At 38.1% G+C, this 18,669-nt stretch overlaps 1 protein-coding gene across 3 annotated transcripts in view; it reads right to left on the bottom strand.

Moving 5' to 3' along the window:
• Positions 1-18,669, bottom strand: part of CDK8 (cyclin dependent kinase 8) — a 69,140-nt gene that overhangs the window by 36,814 nt on the left and 13,657 nt on the right. For all 3 annotated transcript variants that reach the window (XM_053935037.1, XM_053935038.1, XM_053935039.1), the window contains exons 2-3: positions 12,054-12,129; positions 1,198-1,308 (exon numbers count right to left, since the gene is read on the bottom strand). In XM_053935037.1, the coding sequence (XP_053791012.1) occupies positions 1,198-1,308; positions 12,054-12,129 (187 nt within the window). The remainder of the gene's footprint in view (positions 1-1,197; positions 1,309-12,053; positions 12,130-18,669) is intronic.

Below are 18,669 nucleotides of genomic sequence, written 5' to 3'. Positions count from 1 at the left end.
TTAAAATAAAAACAAAACAACTGTATTCCATTTCCTCAATACATTATTGTTTCTGTTTATCAGCCTTAAAAATGTCTTAACATTTCAGCTGTTAGATAACTTTTTTTTCTCTAATTGTATTTTGGTAACAAAACCTCAGTACCAAGTATAAGAACTTCAAAGCCATTTAACTGTAAGAAAACATCTTTCATTTAGCTTAGCAGAAAGAAAACTGACACACTAGTTTTTAGGCAAACCAAATCATTCCAAACTATAAGGAAAACCATTTTTAAAATAAATTCGTTTCACTATGGTTTGTGCTAAGTGACATGCGGACAAAAAAAAAAAAAACCTCATGATTCATACTGTGCAATTCTCACATGTACACATTCATAAAAAATTTCCCCTCATTACAAATTGTTTCTGTTGCACCCTTTGACATGAATCTTAGCACCTTTTGAGGTTAGCATTTGTAGCATTGAGAGTAATGCCCCTCATGTATGTCAGCATTAATTTGAGGTGCACATAACTTTTTTCAAGAAAGTCAAGGCTGCATGGTATTTTTCATTTAACCATGTTACTTTATTTAAAGTATTTCAAATGGATATTAAGCTTACAAATATTGAGTTAAAAAATGAATTCAGTATGTATCTTAAAACAAACCAACAGGTTTATATTTTAAAGTTGCACCTTGCAATTTGGAATAAATAACTTTCCTCCCAAATACACGGAATTCCTACACACGAGTTGAGAAAAATTTTTCCCACTGAAATGTATTAACTAAATATACAGTGTCACTACTCTCATTTAATGTATTCACGGATGACAATCAATCCAACTAAAACTCTGAACCGTCCTATTCAGAAAAAAAAGACTCGTTTTTCAAAGGGAATTCACCTGCATAATCAATACATTTTCCTGCACCCTACTTTAGCTGTAATAGGGGTTTATATCTACATTTATTTAAGTAGACTTCTAGCTACTGAGAGCTGATTTCTGCAGATTTTTTGCAGTTTATCTTCTTAAAGAGATCACGGGTTAACTCTGTGGTGTGTTTACATAACATTTTCCATTGCTTTTCCTTTAGTACTGAAAATGATTCCAACAAACATGGAGTAAGCATTTATGCTATGTTTAAAACTTATGCATCTCCCCTGACCTTGTCCCTCTACTGCAACTAAAACTCTAAGCGTGGTACCTACAAACAATTCACCTTACCCAGAGGTCATGCTCAGCGTAGTCAAAGAGAAGCCACACTTTCCTGTCAGCATGAGAAAGGAACACCTTTTGCAGAGAAATGACATTTGGATGCTTGAGCTCCCGCAGCAACTGCAAAAGAGAAAGTACACAACAGTTATATCCATACATCCAGAACTGGGATACTTAGAACACAAACAAGAGAAGCTGAAATCTGCAAGCCACAGAAAATCACTTTTTTCATGAAAGAACCAGTCATTAATTTTAAACCAAAGCTGAAAGCAGGTCATAACCCCCCCCCAGGGCATTCACTTCCTACTCATTTTCTAAAAGCTCAACTCTGTGTAAACCTCATTATTATCCAGGACCAAGATGACTCTGCAAACAGCCAGCTGTGGCATCTGCCATTTCACATAGGCTGTAATCGTCAACAGTCCTATTTGGGGTACCCCATTTTCTCCTCACTCCCAGTTATCTGAAAACGCTGCATTTTGGTTGCAGTCTTTTGATACTGAATGGGATGGCTGATGTAGAGCCTGTTAATGCAGCTAAACCAAGATGTGGTTTGTAAGGTGGACTCTGCTGATCTACAAGGTCACCATTCTCTACGAAAGAGGGTGCAGCTTCTCGCCACAACACACACTACACCAGTTAGTACATTCACAGAAGCCACCCATAAAACAGCACCTAGTTCAAGAGAAAACTATTTTGGATGCACAAAGGCTGATGAAAGGAAACCTGGTACAGAGCTGAAACGAATCAGGGTACTAAGAGCAGAGAAAGCCCTAGCAAAGGGACACACCTGGAACTTCTTTCAGCAGCAGTGAGCCATTACACCAGCTCAGCTGCTTCAGAAATGATAGTTTGAACCCCACCAAAAGGAAAACACAGATGAGATACAGCACAACTGAATGCAGACAGCATCGGTCTATTTGAGGTCTACTGGTCAATCATACTGTACTCATTCAATTGTTAAGAATGAAAAAAAGCTTTATCTAAGCAAACTGTGGTTAAGCATGACTACCCAAGACGAGTCAAATTCCTGCCAGTTTAGTGTGCCAAAAATGATTATATATTTTATTAAAATGAATGATTAGGGCTTTTTATTTTTTTTTAAATGCCAATGGAAAATGAAACTACTCTTTGACTACAGAATGTACTTCTGAGACATTCTATTTTCAATAAAATATAATTTTTCCACTACGTAACAAAGGAAACAAAAAATTCATTTCTTTCTATTTATACCTTTGTCATAAGTGCTAAAATTTTAGCTGCTACTGAGATAGTAAAGTGGAAGTATATATATGTGTGCTTGTTTCCTTCTTTCCTATTTCATTTGAGACAGACTTGCATTATGACTCACTGACCAGTCTTCAGTGTGCCATTTCTTGGAAAAAAGGACCTATAACCACAGAAATTTTACCTCAAGTATAAGATCAAACAGGGAGATAGTGTAGAGGAGACAAAGCTGCAATAGAAATCAATGCAGAAGGCTGTAGAGTTTCAGCATGGTAAAACTCTTAAGATTTGTAAAAGCACTACATCGAGGCATTTTAAGGCAGGAGCCACAAGAAGTATGGAATTCTTTAAATGCCTGTAATGCCTAGAAAGAATAAGATCAGTATGGAAAAAACCAAGAAATGCTTATTTGCACTTTTTTATCAATTACAGGTGGTAATTTAACCCCAGCCAGAAGCTAAACCCCACAGAGCCACTGCTTACCTCTCTCAGTCAGACGTGAATGGAAGAACAAAAACGCAAGAAAATTTGTGAGTAAGACAGTTTAATAAGTAAAAGAAAGAGGAATTAAACACCACATCCACAACAAAAAACAACAGAAGCAATGCAAAGGCAATCACATACAACTTCCCTCAAGAGAACTGGTGCCCAGCCAGTCTCCAAGCAAAGGCTACTCCTCCAAAGGAAGGAGGGGCAAGAATGGGACACAGAGAAAGCCTGAACACTATAAGCACTAGCCAAAGCACTGCTTTAGTCACAAATCCAATACACTCCACCATACAGGCTGACGTGGAGAAGATCAACTGCATGCCAGACAGGCACAGCACAGCATCATAGTCCAGCCTCTCAATGGTGAATGATGTTGCAGGGTTTAAGAATATACTGTGCCATTCCTTATATCAAAATATTTTTTCTTTAATCAGCATAAATTCACATAATAAATTTATACTAAAAATTTTATACATGACAGTTCAGCAACTATGTGTCCATACCAAAATATTGTATTTCCTGTGACCTAATGGACACATCTGTACCAGATACAACAAAATATTCCTTGAAGAAAGATGCAGATACTACTCAGAACTCTAAAAAATAATGTAATGTTCCCTTTTGTTGTTTCTGATCCCATTTTAAGTCTCTCCTACTCCTTATTCCTGAGGTAGTTGCTATCACCTACCTAAAAATATCCAACCTCTTCATGAAATGTGATTCAGCTTGGAGAACACACAGAAAATCTATCACCAAAGCTGGACACAAACATGAGAAACTTTAAAGTAATGCAGCAGAAAGATTCCCTGTCTGTGTAGTGAGGCAACACAGAATTCTCCCTTGTTTGTTCTAAGAGTCTTTGCAGACTTTGGGATTGACAGCATTCCTTGCTTTTTTTCCTCCCCACTCCACCTTGATCATTCCCCTGCCTGCCTTTTATTTTCCTTCTAAACATCCCAGCAATCCTCTCAAATACCCAAAACCCCCACTGTCCTCCTAAAAAATCCATAGCAACCTGCTTTCCTTCTCATCAGTCCCAGCTGACACTCACTCTTCAAGAATAGACCTGAGAAGTTCCTTCTACAGCCCATCACCATTGTGTTAGGAGTTTTGGCCTTTACTATTGTCACTGATAGCACCTGTTACTGTTTGTGCATCTGTGTATCCCATTTATCATTCTTGCTGGCTTCTGCCTTTGCCTTTTGTATTGAATAACTGTTAAATCCACATTCTATCAGTTTGCTTAAAAAACCTGATGGGTTCCATCACAGCCAGACAGTCCACAGCAACCCAGTGAATAGGAAGGCTAACATACATCAGCAAAACCATCAGCATAAGGAAATGATTGCTGCAGTGAGACAGATGATTCCTGAATCACTGTCTTGGAAAGGCTGAAATGCTCGCAGTGACAAATGTAAACACTGTCTCTGAAGTATCTGAAAGAGCTCACACTGATGATAATACATCACATGGGCTGTAAACCTCAGTCTCCACGAACCAGGCCTCTCTAGCCCATAAACCACATGCCTTTCCTACCAGATGACTTGTGTCCAGCAGCTGACAGAGTTCAAACAAAGACAGTTCAGACAAAGCGGACTGCAAGAAACATGCTTTGACTATCACTATGATGCCTGATAATGATAATGGGTATTTTTTGGCCTAAGGACTTTGTTATCTAACTGCTTCTCTCTATCCTAGCTCAGTTCTGTAGAATACAAAGAGAAAGCAGAGAAAAGTGACGTATGGCTCTTAGTAAATTGTCTTCATTTCCATTTGTATATCACATGATGATTCAAATCTATTTCCTCAACCAGAAAGGTTTCTCTTATATTAGTTAGTCTGGGTACCCCCTTATAAAGAAGGGAGACCTAACAGACCTTCATAGAAATAGAAATCAGCAAATGACAAAGATGCCAATACATCTGTTTTAGAAGCCCATGTTTGTCCCTGGCTGGTTCTATCCTTGTTTTCATACTCTTCAAGATCCAGCAAGGGAAACAGCATCCCTTTGTGCAGATCCTTCCACCTCCCTCTTGAAATTAAGAAATACTCATTCCACACAGCCACGGGGCAGCTGAGGGACAGTAAATCAAAGTGTCCCAATGATGCATAAAATTGTTAAATTGCTTCAGGAGCAAGGAGAAAGTGAAATACAACAGGATGTTATTAAATAATCAACAGCAGCAGTAAGGGAACCAGGAAAACTGCAGCATGACTAAGACCAATATTTTCTTGCACCAACAACAATTATCTTTCACATAAAATATGAGCTGAAGTCAGCACAATTTTTATGGACATGACCTGCTTCCACTAGTGATATTCCTACATTTCCTGTGAAGCTCTCCATGACTACAACAATTCTCAGAAGCCAAGACAAAGCACTCTTCACATAAGTGAGGATTTCTAGCTGTGCTGCAAATGCCATTTCACCCCTGCCCTTGACACTTGCTAACCTTTGTGGTCCACAGGGAATGTTAACTTGCAAAATGCACCCTTGCAATACTACCATGCTTACTTCTATAATTCAAGTTGCACAGGGGAGGTTAAGATCAGTTATCAGGAAATATTATTTCACCAAAATGCTTGTCAATAACTAGAACAGGATGCCCAGGAAAGTGGTTGCGCTGCTATCCCTGGAGGTATTTAAAAGACATGCAGATGTGTTGTTGCTGAAGGACATGGTTTAGTGCTGGACTTGGCAGTGCTGGGTTAATGGCTAAACTTTATGATACAGGTCTTTCCAAACCTAAATGATTCCAAAATCATGTAACTGAGCACAATTGCTAGAGCAATTTGCCAGGTAACCTGGTGCAGGAGTTTCCCCTATGTCAGGACATCAGCTATTTTAGAAAAAGCAGCTTCTTGCTCTGACCGCCTTCCTTTGAGTGCCATGCAGCACTTCTCCTGAGCCTTAGGACAGTCAGAAAACTGGCTATACACACAGCCATTGGCAGTATCAACCACTCATTTAAACAAAAGTCACTATTGCATTACATGGCTGGTTTGATGGCATAAATTCCAACTCTAATCATCATCTCATGCTTCTAAAAGGCTCACATCAGTTTCACTGGGGATCCAAAAACAAACATCATACATTAACAGTCATGCCATGACCTTGCAATGAAAAAATGGGCAAGCAGGACCTTGGAACACAAAGCAGATTGTAGTAGATGCAAAAAGGCAACTTTCAGACTGGAAGGAGAATGACAAATTTTACTCATCCTGTAACAAGTAGGGTGCCAGTGGAATTACTGCTGCAACAGATGAGTACAGGCAGCAATAAGACATTACCTGAAACGTTGTGTATAATTCTGGCCCATTCAGGGAAGATTAATTCCAACTGCAACAGGGCAAAGAAAGCCCAAGCCTAGACCCAGAGGAAGGGAGAACCTACTGCTCAAAGAAAACCAGCAAGCCAAGACAAAATGCTTATAGCCTGCCAAAACAAAGCAGAGAAGAAACAGTCTCTATCTCTCTCTTAAAAATGAGAGCAGAACAGAAAAGCTATTTTAACTAACTGACAATATTATGGTAAGTACAAATGGGTATGAATTAGTCATTATTAATTTTGGCCTAAAGGCTGAATAATGTTCATAGACTCATTACTAGAATGAGACTCAGAAACTGCCTTCAGAGATCTCTTTTCCTTACAAGTTTTACTTGTAGCTTGCTAAATTTTTTTAAGTACCCTTTGCTTCTCTGCAAGAGCAGGAGTAGAATATGACTCGAGAGATGTCACCCAATTCTACACCACAAACATTTGTTAAAAAGTTTCCAATTACTATTCTTAGTTTCCTATGAAACAGTGGAGCTCCACTCAAGTACTTTAAACGTGTTATATAAACTAACCCCCAAATTTTATTATACAACGGCTCAAATCCCAGGCTGGCTTAGCTGCTATGTCATCAGATTCAAGATCTGTTTGCTTCAGTGTAAATACAATTTTAGCTTTATATTCTCTCAAGTCAGACAGTCCACAGTACTAAAAAAGAACAGAATACCTGCTGAAAGTACATGCTGTTTTCCTTTCAGAAGTGTTCAAATAAAAGCTTACAAAGGCATTGTAACAGAAAGTTATAATACTGCTCACCTTAAGAATTTATTATGAAGCTGACAACACATTTTTGAAGCTCCAGTTCTTCAGACAAAGCAACAATTTCAAAAAAGTTGTATATTTTATTCTTTTGATTTTTTAAAGTCCTAAATGTGCAAAAAAGAAGCCTGACAACACAAAATGTCAAGTGGAAAAAAAAAACATATTTCTTTTCATCTTCCACAGTTTCTAAAATAAGTGAGTCTTATGTGATGTCATATGCAAGTCAGTATTTATTAGCACCTTCTAATTCCAAACACAGTCAAAGTATTAAAAGAGGTGTTACTAAATGTTCTCTCAAAGTAAGGAGGTGGATGAAGAACCCAGATGGGACGGACACTGGATGTCAAGCTGGAACAAATTCTGCTATCATTATGATTCCTAAGGATTCTAATTACAACATTTAGTCAGCATCTTTGTCCCACTGTCACAGAACTAAAAACAGCACTACACTCCCTTCACACAAAATCTCTCAAGAATACTCTCTTCAGATCAGTAATGTACCTGGGTAAGTAGTCAGTCACAACTGATATTTTACATACCATGTTAGTATTAAAATAAAACATTTGAGAATCATTAAACATGCCAAAAAGTCAAATCAAACATATCTTCCTCAGTACCTTGTCACCTTTCACTACATGGAAAGATTGCCATGAAACCATAATATGCATCCTCTGACACAAGGAAGACATGCATTCATCCAAGTGATTTCTGTGTTTCTTGTGGAAAACTGCTTTCACTGTTAGCATGGAAGGGACATGACAGCCTCCATAAACTGAATAAGCTACACCTAACTATTGTTCATTGACTCACAGCTGGTTCAGAATCTCTTCAGGCAAGCTCACTTGGGAGAGTTGAGGGTAAATCCTAGTGTCACCCGGTTTTGCCTTCTGCCTCATTGGGTCCCTGTGGCTGCTGCAGGCTGCAGAGATCACAGTCATCCTTAGACTGGCTATGAAAGAGCCTTTATACTCTTCTTCCATCCCTTCCACTAGCAGAGGGAAGACAGACCTGATAATCACATGGTGAGACACCACTGTCACCCAGGGCATGGAAGGCCCAGTGTGTGAGAAGGACCAATTACTCTCTAGAGGAGCCTCCTTCACCAAGGTCAACTCAGGCAAAACCACTCGCCAAGAGCACCTCCCTTCTCACGTGCCATGGGGGCTGGGCCTGCTGCTGTGCTTCTGCCTCTGCCACCCTCTAGTCCAGGTGAAAACCATGGGGATAGTGCAGATGCAGAGATGAGCAGGCTGGCTGCAGAGGCTCTCCATTTCACAGGAGTTCTGTTAAGTAACAGGACATCCAAAGGATGGCTCAACCCTGCTTGCTCACTCCACAAAACTGCTCTTTTGCCCTTCGGCGAAGATGAACATCCTACACTCACATTATCACTAGATCCAACAAAGAGGACATAATCTTTTTTGATAACAGCCTGCACTTGTTACAACAGGAAACATAAAATCCTAGGAATGCCTCCAAGGCAGACCTAAAGAGTGAAAATAACCAGAGAAGCCAGCTGTTTATTGTTCTATAGTTTTCTGTTCCATCCCTGGCAGCCCCAAGGTTGTTTTAACTCACACAAACTGGATATGGTGTTTAAAGAACACAACACAAACAGGAGACAGCCAGAGCACAGCACTGTTCACCTGAGATCTGCATTGTCACTTTCACCATTTCCATCACTGAAAGCATCTGCTATGACATCCAGTACTTCCTCTTCAGAGCCAAGACAAAAATTAATGCTATCGGATACTTCTGTTGACCTAACCAAACACCAATAAACAAATTACATGGAAAACTGGTAAAAAGAAAAAAAAAACAAAAAAAAAAAACCCCCAAAACCCTCACAACTCCCTCAAGTAAACAAAACAGAAGTCCCAAAAAAAAACCTCAGCCTAAGCCAACTCCTCACTAGACAAAGGAAACATATGCAAGCAAAGTACTTGCAAACCTGCTAAAACTGAATGAAAAATGCTAATCAACACACGTCAGCAAGTGATTTGGTTGCTTCAAAAGCTATGACTTCTGTACAGGAAACTGTCCAAGGCAAAATCCTGAAGCTCTACTTAAAGCCTGGTCAACTACTTCAGCTTTCTACAGCCTTGAAGAATTCTCCTGTTTTGTGAACTGTGAAATAGCATTTGCTGCACTATTCCAGGTGAATAGATTTTAATGACTTTCTTCCACGTGATTAAATCAGAAGACGAGGAATCAATCATTTGGGCTTGTACATTCTGCATATTTTTGTACAAATCTTCTTACCATTCTATCTCTCTGCTCTCCCATCTATTACAAATTACACTTGTGGCGTGCTGAACGCACAGTTTTTAGTGCCTGCTTAAATCCTCAGAAGTGAAACTGCAGATCACAAAACAGATACCCAGTATAGCAGGCAGTGCACAGATCTGCAGAGAACAAGATATGAGCAGCCAAACATTCAGTTAAGGTTCTGAAAGATGCAGGATTCACAAATGTTTACCATGGTGGATGAATGGGGCAAAGATAAGGAAAAAATACAACTCTTTAACTAGCTTGATATGAAACATATTGAGTCAATTAACACAGTAACTGTTAACTCCACCAAGCAAACAGATGGTTGAAGAAAATCAAAGTTCAAATGATTGAAGAAAAAAACCCCAAGCAAATCACTTATTTAAACTGAGTTATACATTGAGCTCATCCCATAACTGATTCAGACATTTGAAATCAGGTCTCTAACCTAGTTGAAACCTTTCCCTGTAACTGATGAATTTCAATACTTTATTTTTCTTACACTGTTCTCCAACTCAGGTGTCTGCATCAAACAGATGTCTTAAAAGAGTAAATTATGGGCATTTTTAAATATAAAAGTTACTCAATACTCCAAAACTGAACTTAGTCATCATAACACAAAGGCAATGGCAGAGCTGTAAAAACAAGAGTTTCACTGGGATTTATATCAAACTACATTCTTCCCAGATTGTCACAGAGTAGAATATACAAGCCACAGCTCTCCAGAGAAACTGAAATGGATACGGCTCATATGCAAACCAAATCATCCTAGTTCCTCCATGCTCTTAACACATTGACATTAATTTCGATAGTCCAGAACACACTGTAACAAAGTCTGGCACGCAGCCTTGACTTTTTAAGTACAAAACCAAATAATTTTATTAGCTATATGTACAGACAACAGGGTATAATACTGCAGGTTAAGTCAGTAGCATTTTCACATATGTTACATATACTCACATCATCAATATAAACAGTATGATTATTACCATCATCAATTTGATTCATTTCTGTAGGAGGATCATTTTGCTCCTTGTGTGATATTAATTGATAGAAGGGTGGAAAAAAATATATTCAACTGAATTAAAATAACACCATTCCAGAGGGAAAAAAAAATCTCCTGTTCACTTCAAACAGCAATATCAAAAGAATGGCAAGAAAGCAATTCAAACCCAGAAGTCCATGGTGAATTATTAATTCAACTGCAGGAAAATTCAAACCACAAGTCACAAGCCTGGAAGCATAACCTAAAGCAAAGTCAACTATAGCTCAAGAAATATTGCTTCAGGTTTCTCTTTCATTCCTGCATCTGCTTTTGGGCTCCACGCCTCTCTTCGCTCTCGATGCCTGCTTTCTTGGCATCTTTGGTATTTGCACTGTGCTCCCTCCTTCCCTGACCACTCCTATGCCACATAGCCCTGAGTTGTACTGCTGTTCTCTTCCAAAGGCACATGCTCCAGCAGCTCAGAGCATGAGAAAGCATCCCTGCTGCTCCTTTTCCATCAATACTGGGGGACCTTGCTGCCCAAGAGGAAGGAGGCCAAATCCTTCCTGCCTGTCAGCCGAGGTAATGATTCTCATAATGCACAGAAATTGAGTTACGGTCATAAACAGAGCAGAGACACTTCCCTAACACAAGCCAGGCTTCTCCTGCCAAGCAACACAAACTCCTCACATCTTCTTAGGTAAATCACTGCAAAAAGACAGCAACTTATCCCAAATCCCTCTAAAATGGTTGCTGACATTTCCTAAAAGCATTCAGCCTGAGTCACAGTATTCAGAAAACTTGTGCCCAGGTGGCTGAAAGTAACAAAATTTAAGACCCTGTTTTCTGCTCTTTTAGTTCAGAGTGGATGTCTACAATAGCAGAGGGCTCAGCTTTCACCATTGGACAAAAAGTGCATCTCCTCAAGAATATTCTTTGTGCTTCTTTTTCACCTCTGTTCAAGGACTAATACTTTTGATATCACTAAGCCAATTGGAATTTGACTAAGTGGGAAAGCCTAGTACTCACTTCAGTCAATGAAAATGAAACGTAGGGTGAATATTTACACTCTTGAGGAATATGGACTGAAACTATTCCTTTCCCACACACACCCTTAAGTTAGGTGCATTTCCTTGTAGCAAACAATTTCATTTGAAACATTTAAAGAACAATAAACCCAAGCAGCAGTAAAACATAAGAACATACAACAGGTAAGCTTCATAATACTGGTTTTTCCACTGCTTCTTTGCAAGCTTCTCACAAACTATAACTAACTACATTATTCACCAGTTTCTAACAACATGAAATATACAAATGCAAACCTGAAAAACTAAACAAAGTGTTTGAATAGCATTCATGGTTGTATTACAGCCTCCAAGGCAACAACAGTCTCAGTTTAGTTTGAAATCTTCACTTAAATAGAAGTTAAAATGTTTTAATCATTGTAAGCCAATAAGAACTAATTTCTTTCAGAAAATAACTGAAGTACAATACTAAAAGTCGGGCTAAATGTGTCATTTAAGTCACTAAAGCCAATCATGTTTTTAAACTGCTGCATTTAAATCTAGTCTGCCCTGAGGCAGGCAGTAAATTGCAACTTAAAAATACTGTCAATTTTAGACAGCAAACACAACAGGTACATAATATCTTTCATTACATTTGTACTTACTTTATACTCTTATGATAAAAATATAGCACCCATAGTTGAATAACGTGACTGAGCAGACAAAACCCAGCATGTGTGCAAATTAATACTTTTACTAAGTTTGTTTGCCAGTAAAAACAACTGTTACTTACTGCTATTTCTCTGCATGCAGACATGGAAATTCCAGTACCTTCTATCTGTTTTAAAGCATAATCTTTATCATCTTTCCTGTGAAGAGAAAAAGAAGTTTGGTTTGTTTTTTTTTTTTTTTTAATTGCACCATTAATTCAAAGTGAAGTCTTCAGTACCATTCAGAGATCAGTCTCCAATTAATACAATTATGAAATTATGTATGAAATGTAATATGAAATTATATATGAAATTTAATTATATAATTGGAAATTATGCATATTATTTTCTTTTCATTCTTTACTAGTTAAATGTCTGGATATCCAGCTAAACTGTAAGCTAACCACAACACCTTGATAAAGTTCAAATATAAGTCTGCTCTCACTAGATTGAGTAAATAAAACTTTCATTTTCTAAATGCAATGATTAACACTTCTTCCATTTCTTCCTTCTCTTATTAAAAAGAAAACAAAGCAAACAATTAGCACATACTAGAAATAAGCCTAGGGCATTATCTCACATAAATGTATTACTCTAGGACACAGTAAGGCTCACCCGTATTTTAATAAATTCTTGATCAGCCTAGAACTAATGTCACATTAAAACACCTTCTTTCCCCTAGGTACCAAACTGCAAATGAAACTGCCAAGATTAATTAAAGAACTCCACCAGATGTTAGAGCAATCTGAAGACTCCAGAAATGAATTCCAGTGGAAGCTGTCCCTGTCCCTGACAGGGGAGCTAGAACTGGATGACCCTGAAGGCCCCTTCCAATCCAAACCATTTTATGAGTCTATGAAAGTTTGCTCAGCTTCAAATGTACATACCACTTGTAAAAACAATACCGTGACCTCCCTGTACTTCAACCAGTCTGTACCTTAGAGTCACTTATTGAAAATGCAAGCCTATTAGTAACTCCAGCTACCAAAAGCAAAATCAGGAAGAGATACACTGCAGCAAAAGAAGGTACTGAATTCTTCTCATTCTCAGCCTCAAAGACTGAAAACTTTTAAGAGATGGAGTGCTTGTCCTTCCCACTTGTGGGCAGACATCCACAGTACTCCTGGGGGCATGACACTTAACAGCATTGCTTTCAATATTTAGAGCACTTCTATAGCATCAAACCTCTAGGTTACATAAGAAGCCTTATTCCTAATGACTATTTCTAATAAGTCATTTCTAATGACTCCAGCTTTCACAGCCGTGAAGAGCCACCTTGAAAAAATGAAGTTCAACCATCCTTAAGGGAAATAAAACAAAACTGTAGTTAAGGATTGGGAACAAATGGACTTGTTTCTTCCAGCTCTCACCATCTGTAAAACTTTGATTTGCTTTATTCCTACCTAAAACACCCACTTTTCCCTATTCATCACCACCTAGGGAACAAACAAAAAAGTGGGAAATTAATGGACAAAATCTGAACACAGATAATGAGGAGAAAGAACAAACAGCAAGCAGACAAGAGAAGGTTTCAGTAAGGGGCCAATTACATGGATGCAGTGAGTTAAATGACAAGAAAATATACAGCATTTGACACAAAAAAAGGAAAAAAAAAGAATAGGGAAGGTAACGATAGAAGGCATTAAGAAGCTTCCATGTAATAAAACCCTAAAACTTGCCAGCCTGGAAGAGAAAGAGACAATGCTGAGCACAAACTCTTACATGGCCAAAACAAGGTGTTACATAGTCCCCCAGTATATACCTCTACACAACTTAGACGAAAACAAGTTGCATGAAGCCCAAAACCAAGAAACCATTATGATACTAAGCACATAACTGAACCGTGCAACTCATGATGTAAGAATACTCCAGGGATCAAAAGCACAAAGAGATTTAAGATCAAATTACACAATTTGATCTTTTGATGATCTTTGGTAATTTAATATCAAATTAGCACAAACCCATGGTGGATAAGGAAGTTATGGACCATTCCATGAGCAGCTTCCGAACATAACCCCAAGGTGCTTTACAGCACAGAGATTTCACATGCTATAGATAGAAAAAGAGAGAAATTTTCACAGCTAAAAATTGTTTTATCCTCTACCTGCCTTAGCGAGCAATGGCAATCCAGCTGTCACTCAACAGAAATATGAAGCAGAATGAATTGGACTAAAGCTTATTCTCATTGCCCTACATGCTCATCTACTTAGTTTTGAGGTGTCTGGAGAGATCTCGAATTCAAGAGAAGCATTGCCACAGAGCTGCTGTTACATGCATTACCACTGACAGAACAGGGAGTAAAATGGCCCAAACTAAAGGTTCTTCTCATTGCCCTCTTGCTCATCTGCTTAGATTTCAAGGTATTTGAAGGACAAGTCAGTGTTAACATGAGGTACTACCATAAATCTAGCAGTATTACAACAATGAAGCCTGCCATACACTTAAGAAGGTACAACTATTTTTAATTGGTCAAATTTTTGCCAAATTAAATCTGGACTAAAATTTTCCATACCAGATGGCAGACCTTCTCTGGAAATTTTTAGGGAAAAGAACCCTCAGCTGTTTCCTAGAACAAAACTGGAAGAACACTCTTTCAGCTGTGTATGTTAACTCTTCCACAATCTGGGCTTCAATGCTGAAATTTGACAGGCGGGCTTAAAGAATAAATACAGCATTTGGTCTCCTCAAAGCAATGAATGAAGTCTCTGAAAATTAATCGTCTCGCATTAAAGGCCATTTTAAGAGCTGAAATCAAGAGCTTCAAAGCCCAATCTTGCTCTGCCCTCACAGTGACCCAGGGCTGTGGGGAATGAACTGCCCCCTTGCTTTGCTCTGCCCAGGTGCTGCATGTGGGAAGCCATACTAAGTGGCCTCTGCTCTACCCACACAGTCTAGAAGAAATAGAAGCATGGTAAAAAGAAGGAAAATAAGTTTAGGGATAAAGCACATTTTTTTAGTACCACGCTACATTCTACTCTAGAATGAGGAAAAAATAACCAAGAGTTCTAAAATTTAAATTCTCTGAATTGTGCTGGCACAGTTGAGATACAAAGTAATAAACCAATTCCTAACCCACTACTAACACGTTCTATGCTGAGGCTGCTAAAATACCATGATTACCAAATACACAAGCACCAGCTTTTCCATTCACAGGAGTAGGAATATCTTACTTTTACCTTTAAGTCAAGTTATATTTTCATTGAAAAACCTAATGTAATGCTTTGGTAGCCAAGGAAATTGGGGGAATACTTTTTAAAGGGAGTGGTAAGCAGGAGTGCCAAATACTATGACCAAGCTTATTTTAAAAAAACTTAGTAAAATATTTTGCCAATAGTCTGTTTAGAATCATAATGCGGCCCAAGCCTTCTCCATGATTTTGGACATGGGCAATTTCCTTCTCTGAAAATAAAGAGATGTTTGATGATAAAGAGACATTCAAAGACAAAACAGAAGAAAAAAAAAAAAAGCAGTAAGTAAAAAGAAAAAAAAAAGGAAAGAAGTCCTGTTTATAAGCATCTTCCACAGCCAACTTTGAGTAACCAAATGGACCACTTAGCAGGCTGCAATTTAAGGGCACAGTAAGACTCAGTTCAACTAAATTTCTTCCTTCTAACAGAGAACTCATGTTGGGAAAATCTGTTCTCTTTCCCTGCTGCCTGGAATTTAAACATTAAGTAACTTCAGCAGCTCCTACCAGTAAGCACCTACCAGTAGGCTTAGAGAAGCTGGTCAATCTGCAAACTTATTTTCATACCAATTTATTCTTACTTTCCTGCACTTAAGTATGCTGGTATCTTCAACTCTGTGGCGCTCCCCAATAGTAACATGTGGCATGAGAGCAGCAAGAATAAGAAAACTCACTTTGTACACTGCTGCTAACAACAGCAGTACTTATTGTAGTCATGATCAAACTACATAACCTCGAGGAAAATCCTCAGAGGGACAACACTAACATCAGATGTGCAAACTTGTAAAAAATGGTTACCCTCAACATCACTTTGAGCAGATTTTAATGACAACAGCAAAAAAAAAACCTACTAAATTACCATAAGAAAGTATAAAAGGTACTGCTCTTACGGCTTGAACAAACTAAATCAAAAAATTGCCATCTTTAAGAGTTTCAAGTTTTTACTATAATGCTGCTTCTTAACATCGTAGTTTTTAACATTCTACTGAATTTGGAAGTACAATGGCATCATAAGAAATATTTGGCCTCTGGGGGAAACAAAACCCTAATCTGTGTATAAGTAAAAGAAAAGAAGCCTATTACACAAAAGGCAGATTAAAAAAAATTATTATTTCATCTTACATACCAAAAATGTTGTAGAAATGTATTGACACAACACTACAATATATCCTTTATTCAGATCATCAGAACAGTTCAAAATTCATCTGAGTAACAAATATAGCAGAATAAAGTACCAAAGTCTTTAAATCAGTGATGATCATTCTAAATTTACGTTACAGTTAAAAATCTCAAATTCAAAATTAACTGGTCACAATGTGGGATTAGCTTTGTCTGTAAAGAAGGAGATGCAAAATCTGACAGCAGTTAAACATGTGAGGGAAATAGACACTTAAGTTTTCAACTACCAAAGGGAACTATAAATGCAGTATCTCTTCTACAGAAAACTAAGGAATATCTTAACTGTTTATGCCTCTTATTCCCTAAAAATATAAAAAACTTGATAATGAAAGATAAGCCTACTAATAAAATGTATACTTTTTATTTTTTCTACATGTTAAATTATGAAAATCAAACACAAGAGCAAAGTATAACATTTAGGAGACTTGGCATTTTCATTTTGTGGCATCATTCGCTGTCTCTTCTCTTAAGTCACACCAGTGGTAATTTTTGGTTTTATTTTTCAATAAATTAGAATCACGCTAGTCATACAAGAGATCCAATGAAGTCTACAGGAAGTAATAATTCAGTTCTTGGGAAGCGTATAAATGCACAAATGCAGATTTTGAAACTGAAAGATTTAATACCTTTATACTAAATGCCCATGATATAACCACAGCAAACATTTAAATACAAACCATAAGAACACATCATTTTCTAGAAAGCACAGCAATATGAGGACAGACTTGGTACCCATTCAAACGATGACTTGTGAGAATAGAATTATCTGTTTCCCGCAGATATTATCAACACCACATTCGTGCACTAAATAATCTTGCCAGAATAAGTTATTTATACCAGGAGTTCTAATTGTTTTGCATTTTGTACCTATTAACTACCAACCCAGTGTGTTGGAGAGCCAAGGGGCAAAGGGCACAAGAGGCTCAGATTCTCAGTGCCTTCTTGGCATCAGTTTTCACATCACAGCACACTTTCACAACTACACATTCCCAACACTAGTGGCACAGTCCTGGTGAAAGGAAGTAGAGGAAAACCAAATTAGGGACAATGTCAACAAACTGGACACACTCAAGTCCACGTGACCAGGTGGGCTGCATTTAAGGGTGCTTAATGGCGCTGGCAAATGTCATTGCAAAGCCACTCTGTCATCTGCAAAAGGTCACAGTGCACACTGGCAGATTCCTGATCATTGGAAAAGGGAAAATATCGGGACCCTCTCTGAGAAGGGCAAAAAGGTTCAGCGATATTATAGGCCAACCAGCTGAATCTCACTCTATGGAAAGGTTATGCAGCAAACCCTCCTTGGAAGCTTTAAGGAAATCAAATGACTAGGAACAACTAGCAAGGATTTTCCAAGGATAAATTGTGTCTCATCAACCCGAGTGTCCCATACAATGGAACGACAGTGAAAAAGCACTGGATGTTACCTTGACCTTAGCAAAGCTTGTGACATGATCTCATCATACATGCAGGGCGAAATGAGAGAGCCTGGACAGCAAGCAGCTGCATGGGGCTGAGCTGCTGAGGTTAATCCTTAACAAGCACGTAAGCTGCCTTTAAAACTGAAGAATGCAATAAAATTTAAATTTACTAAGGGTCATTGTCACAACAGCTGAGAATGAGAAAAGTTTCAAATTTTAAAGACATTTGAATGAATGGAACCCAGCAGTTACTATTGCATACGTTTCAATGTACAATGCTGAACAGGTATAACTCTGCAGAATGAGATATAACAGTTCTGTGAAGACAGAGGCTAACAGTCAAATAGCAAAAATTATGTGCATCATGTAGAAAATAAACTGTACAGGGAAAAATGGATACTAGCTACCGGGTACAACAGCTGAGAAGTCACACTATAAGCACCTGACTTCCCAGAAACACATTTAGGTCAAAACTTTTGTCAAGCTAATGAGCACACACAGTAAGTCTCATCACTGACCCTGTACCTTCAGGTAATCCTAAAATAAAGAACAAAATCCTATAAATAATTCTCTCAAAAATATCTGAGCTAACAATGATGCAATGACAACCACTTCATCTTCTTGTAATTTACTTTTACAAAACCTGCTGGTTTTCATATATCAAAATGTTTTCCAATTATGTTGACAAAAAGAACTGAAAAATACCAAGAAGTTTTGCACAATGGCTTGCTTTGAGTCAATGAGTTGCTGCTGAAACAACCCCTTTTTCATACACACAGACACTCCTGTCCTTTGTGCTAGAGCCCAGGCACTCATTTTCTGATGGAGAAGAGCTTGTTCAGGGCTTGTTCTGACCTTATTCAGAAAGGTAGTTCCAGATTTTTTTCTTGTACACTTTCTGCCCCATTAGTA

This window comes from Vidua chalybeata, chromosome 2 (assembly GCF_026979565.1).
Source record: "Vidua chalybeata isolate OUT-0048 chromosome 2, bVidCha1 merged haplotype, whole genome shotgun sequence".
NCBI lineage: Eukaryota > Metazoa > Chordata > Aves > Passeriformes > Viduidae > Vidua > Vidua chalybeata.
Note: the sequence above shows the minus strand (reverse complement) of the source record. Positions and strands in the feature narration are given on the sequence as shown.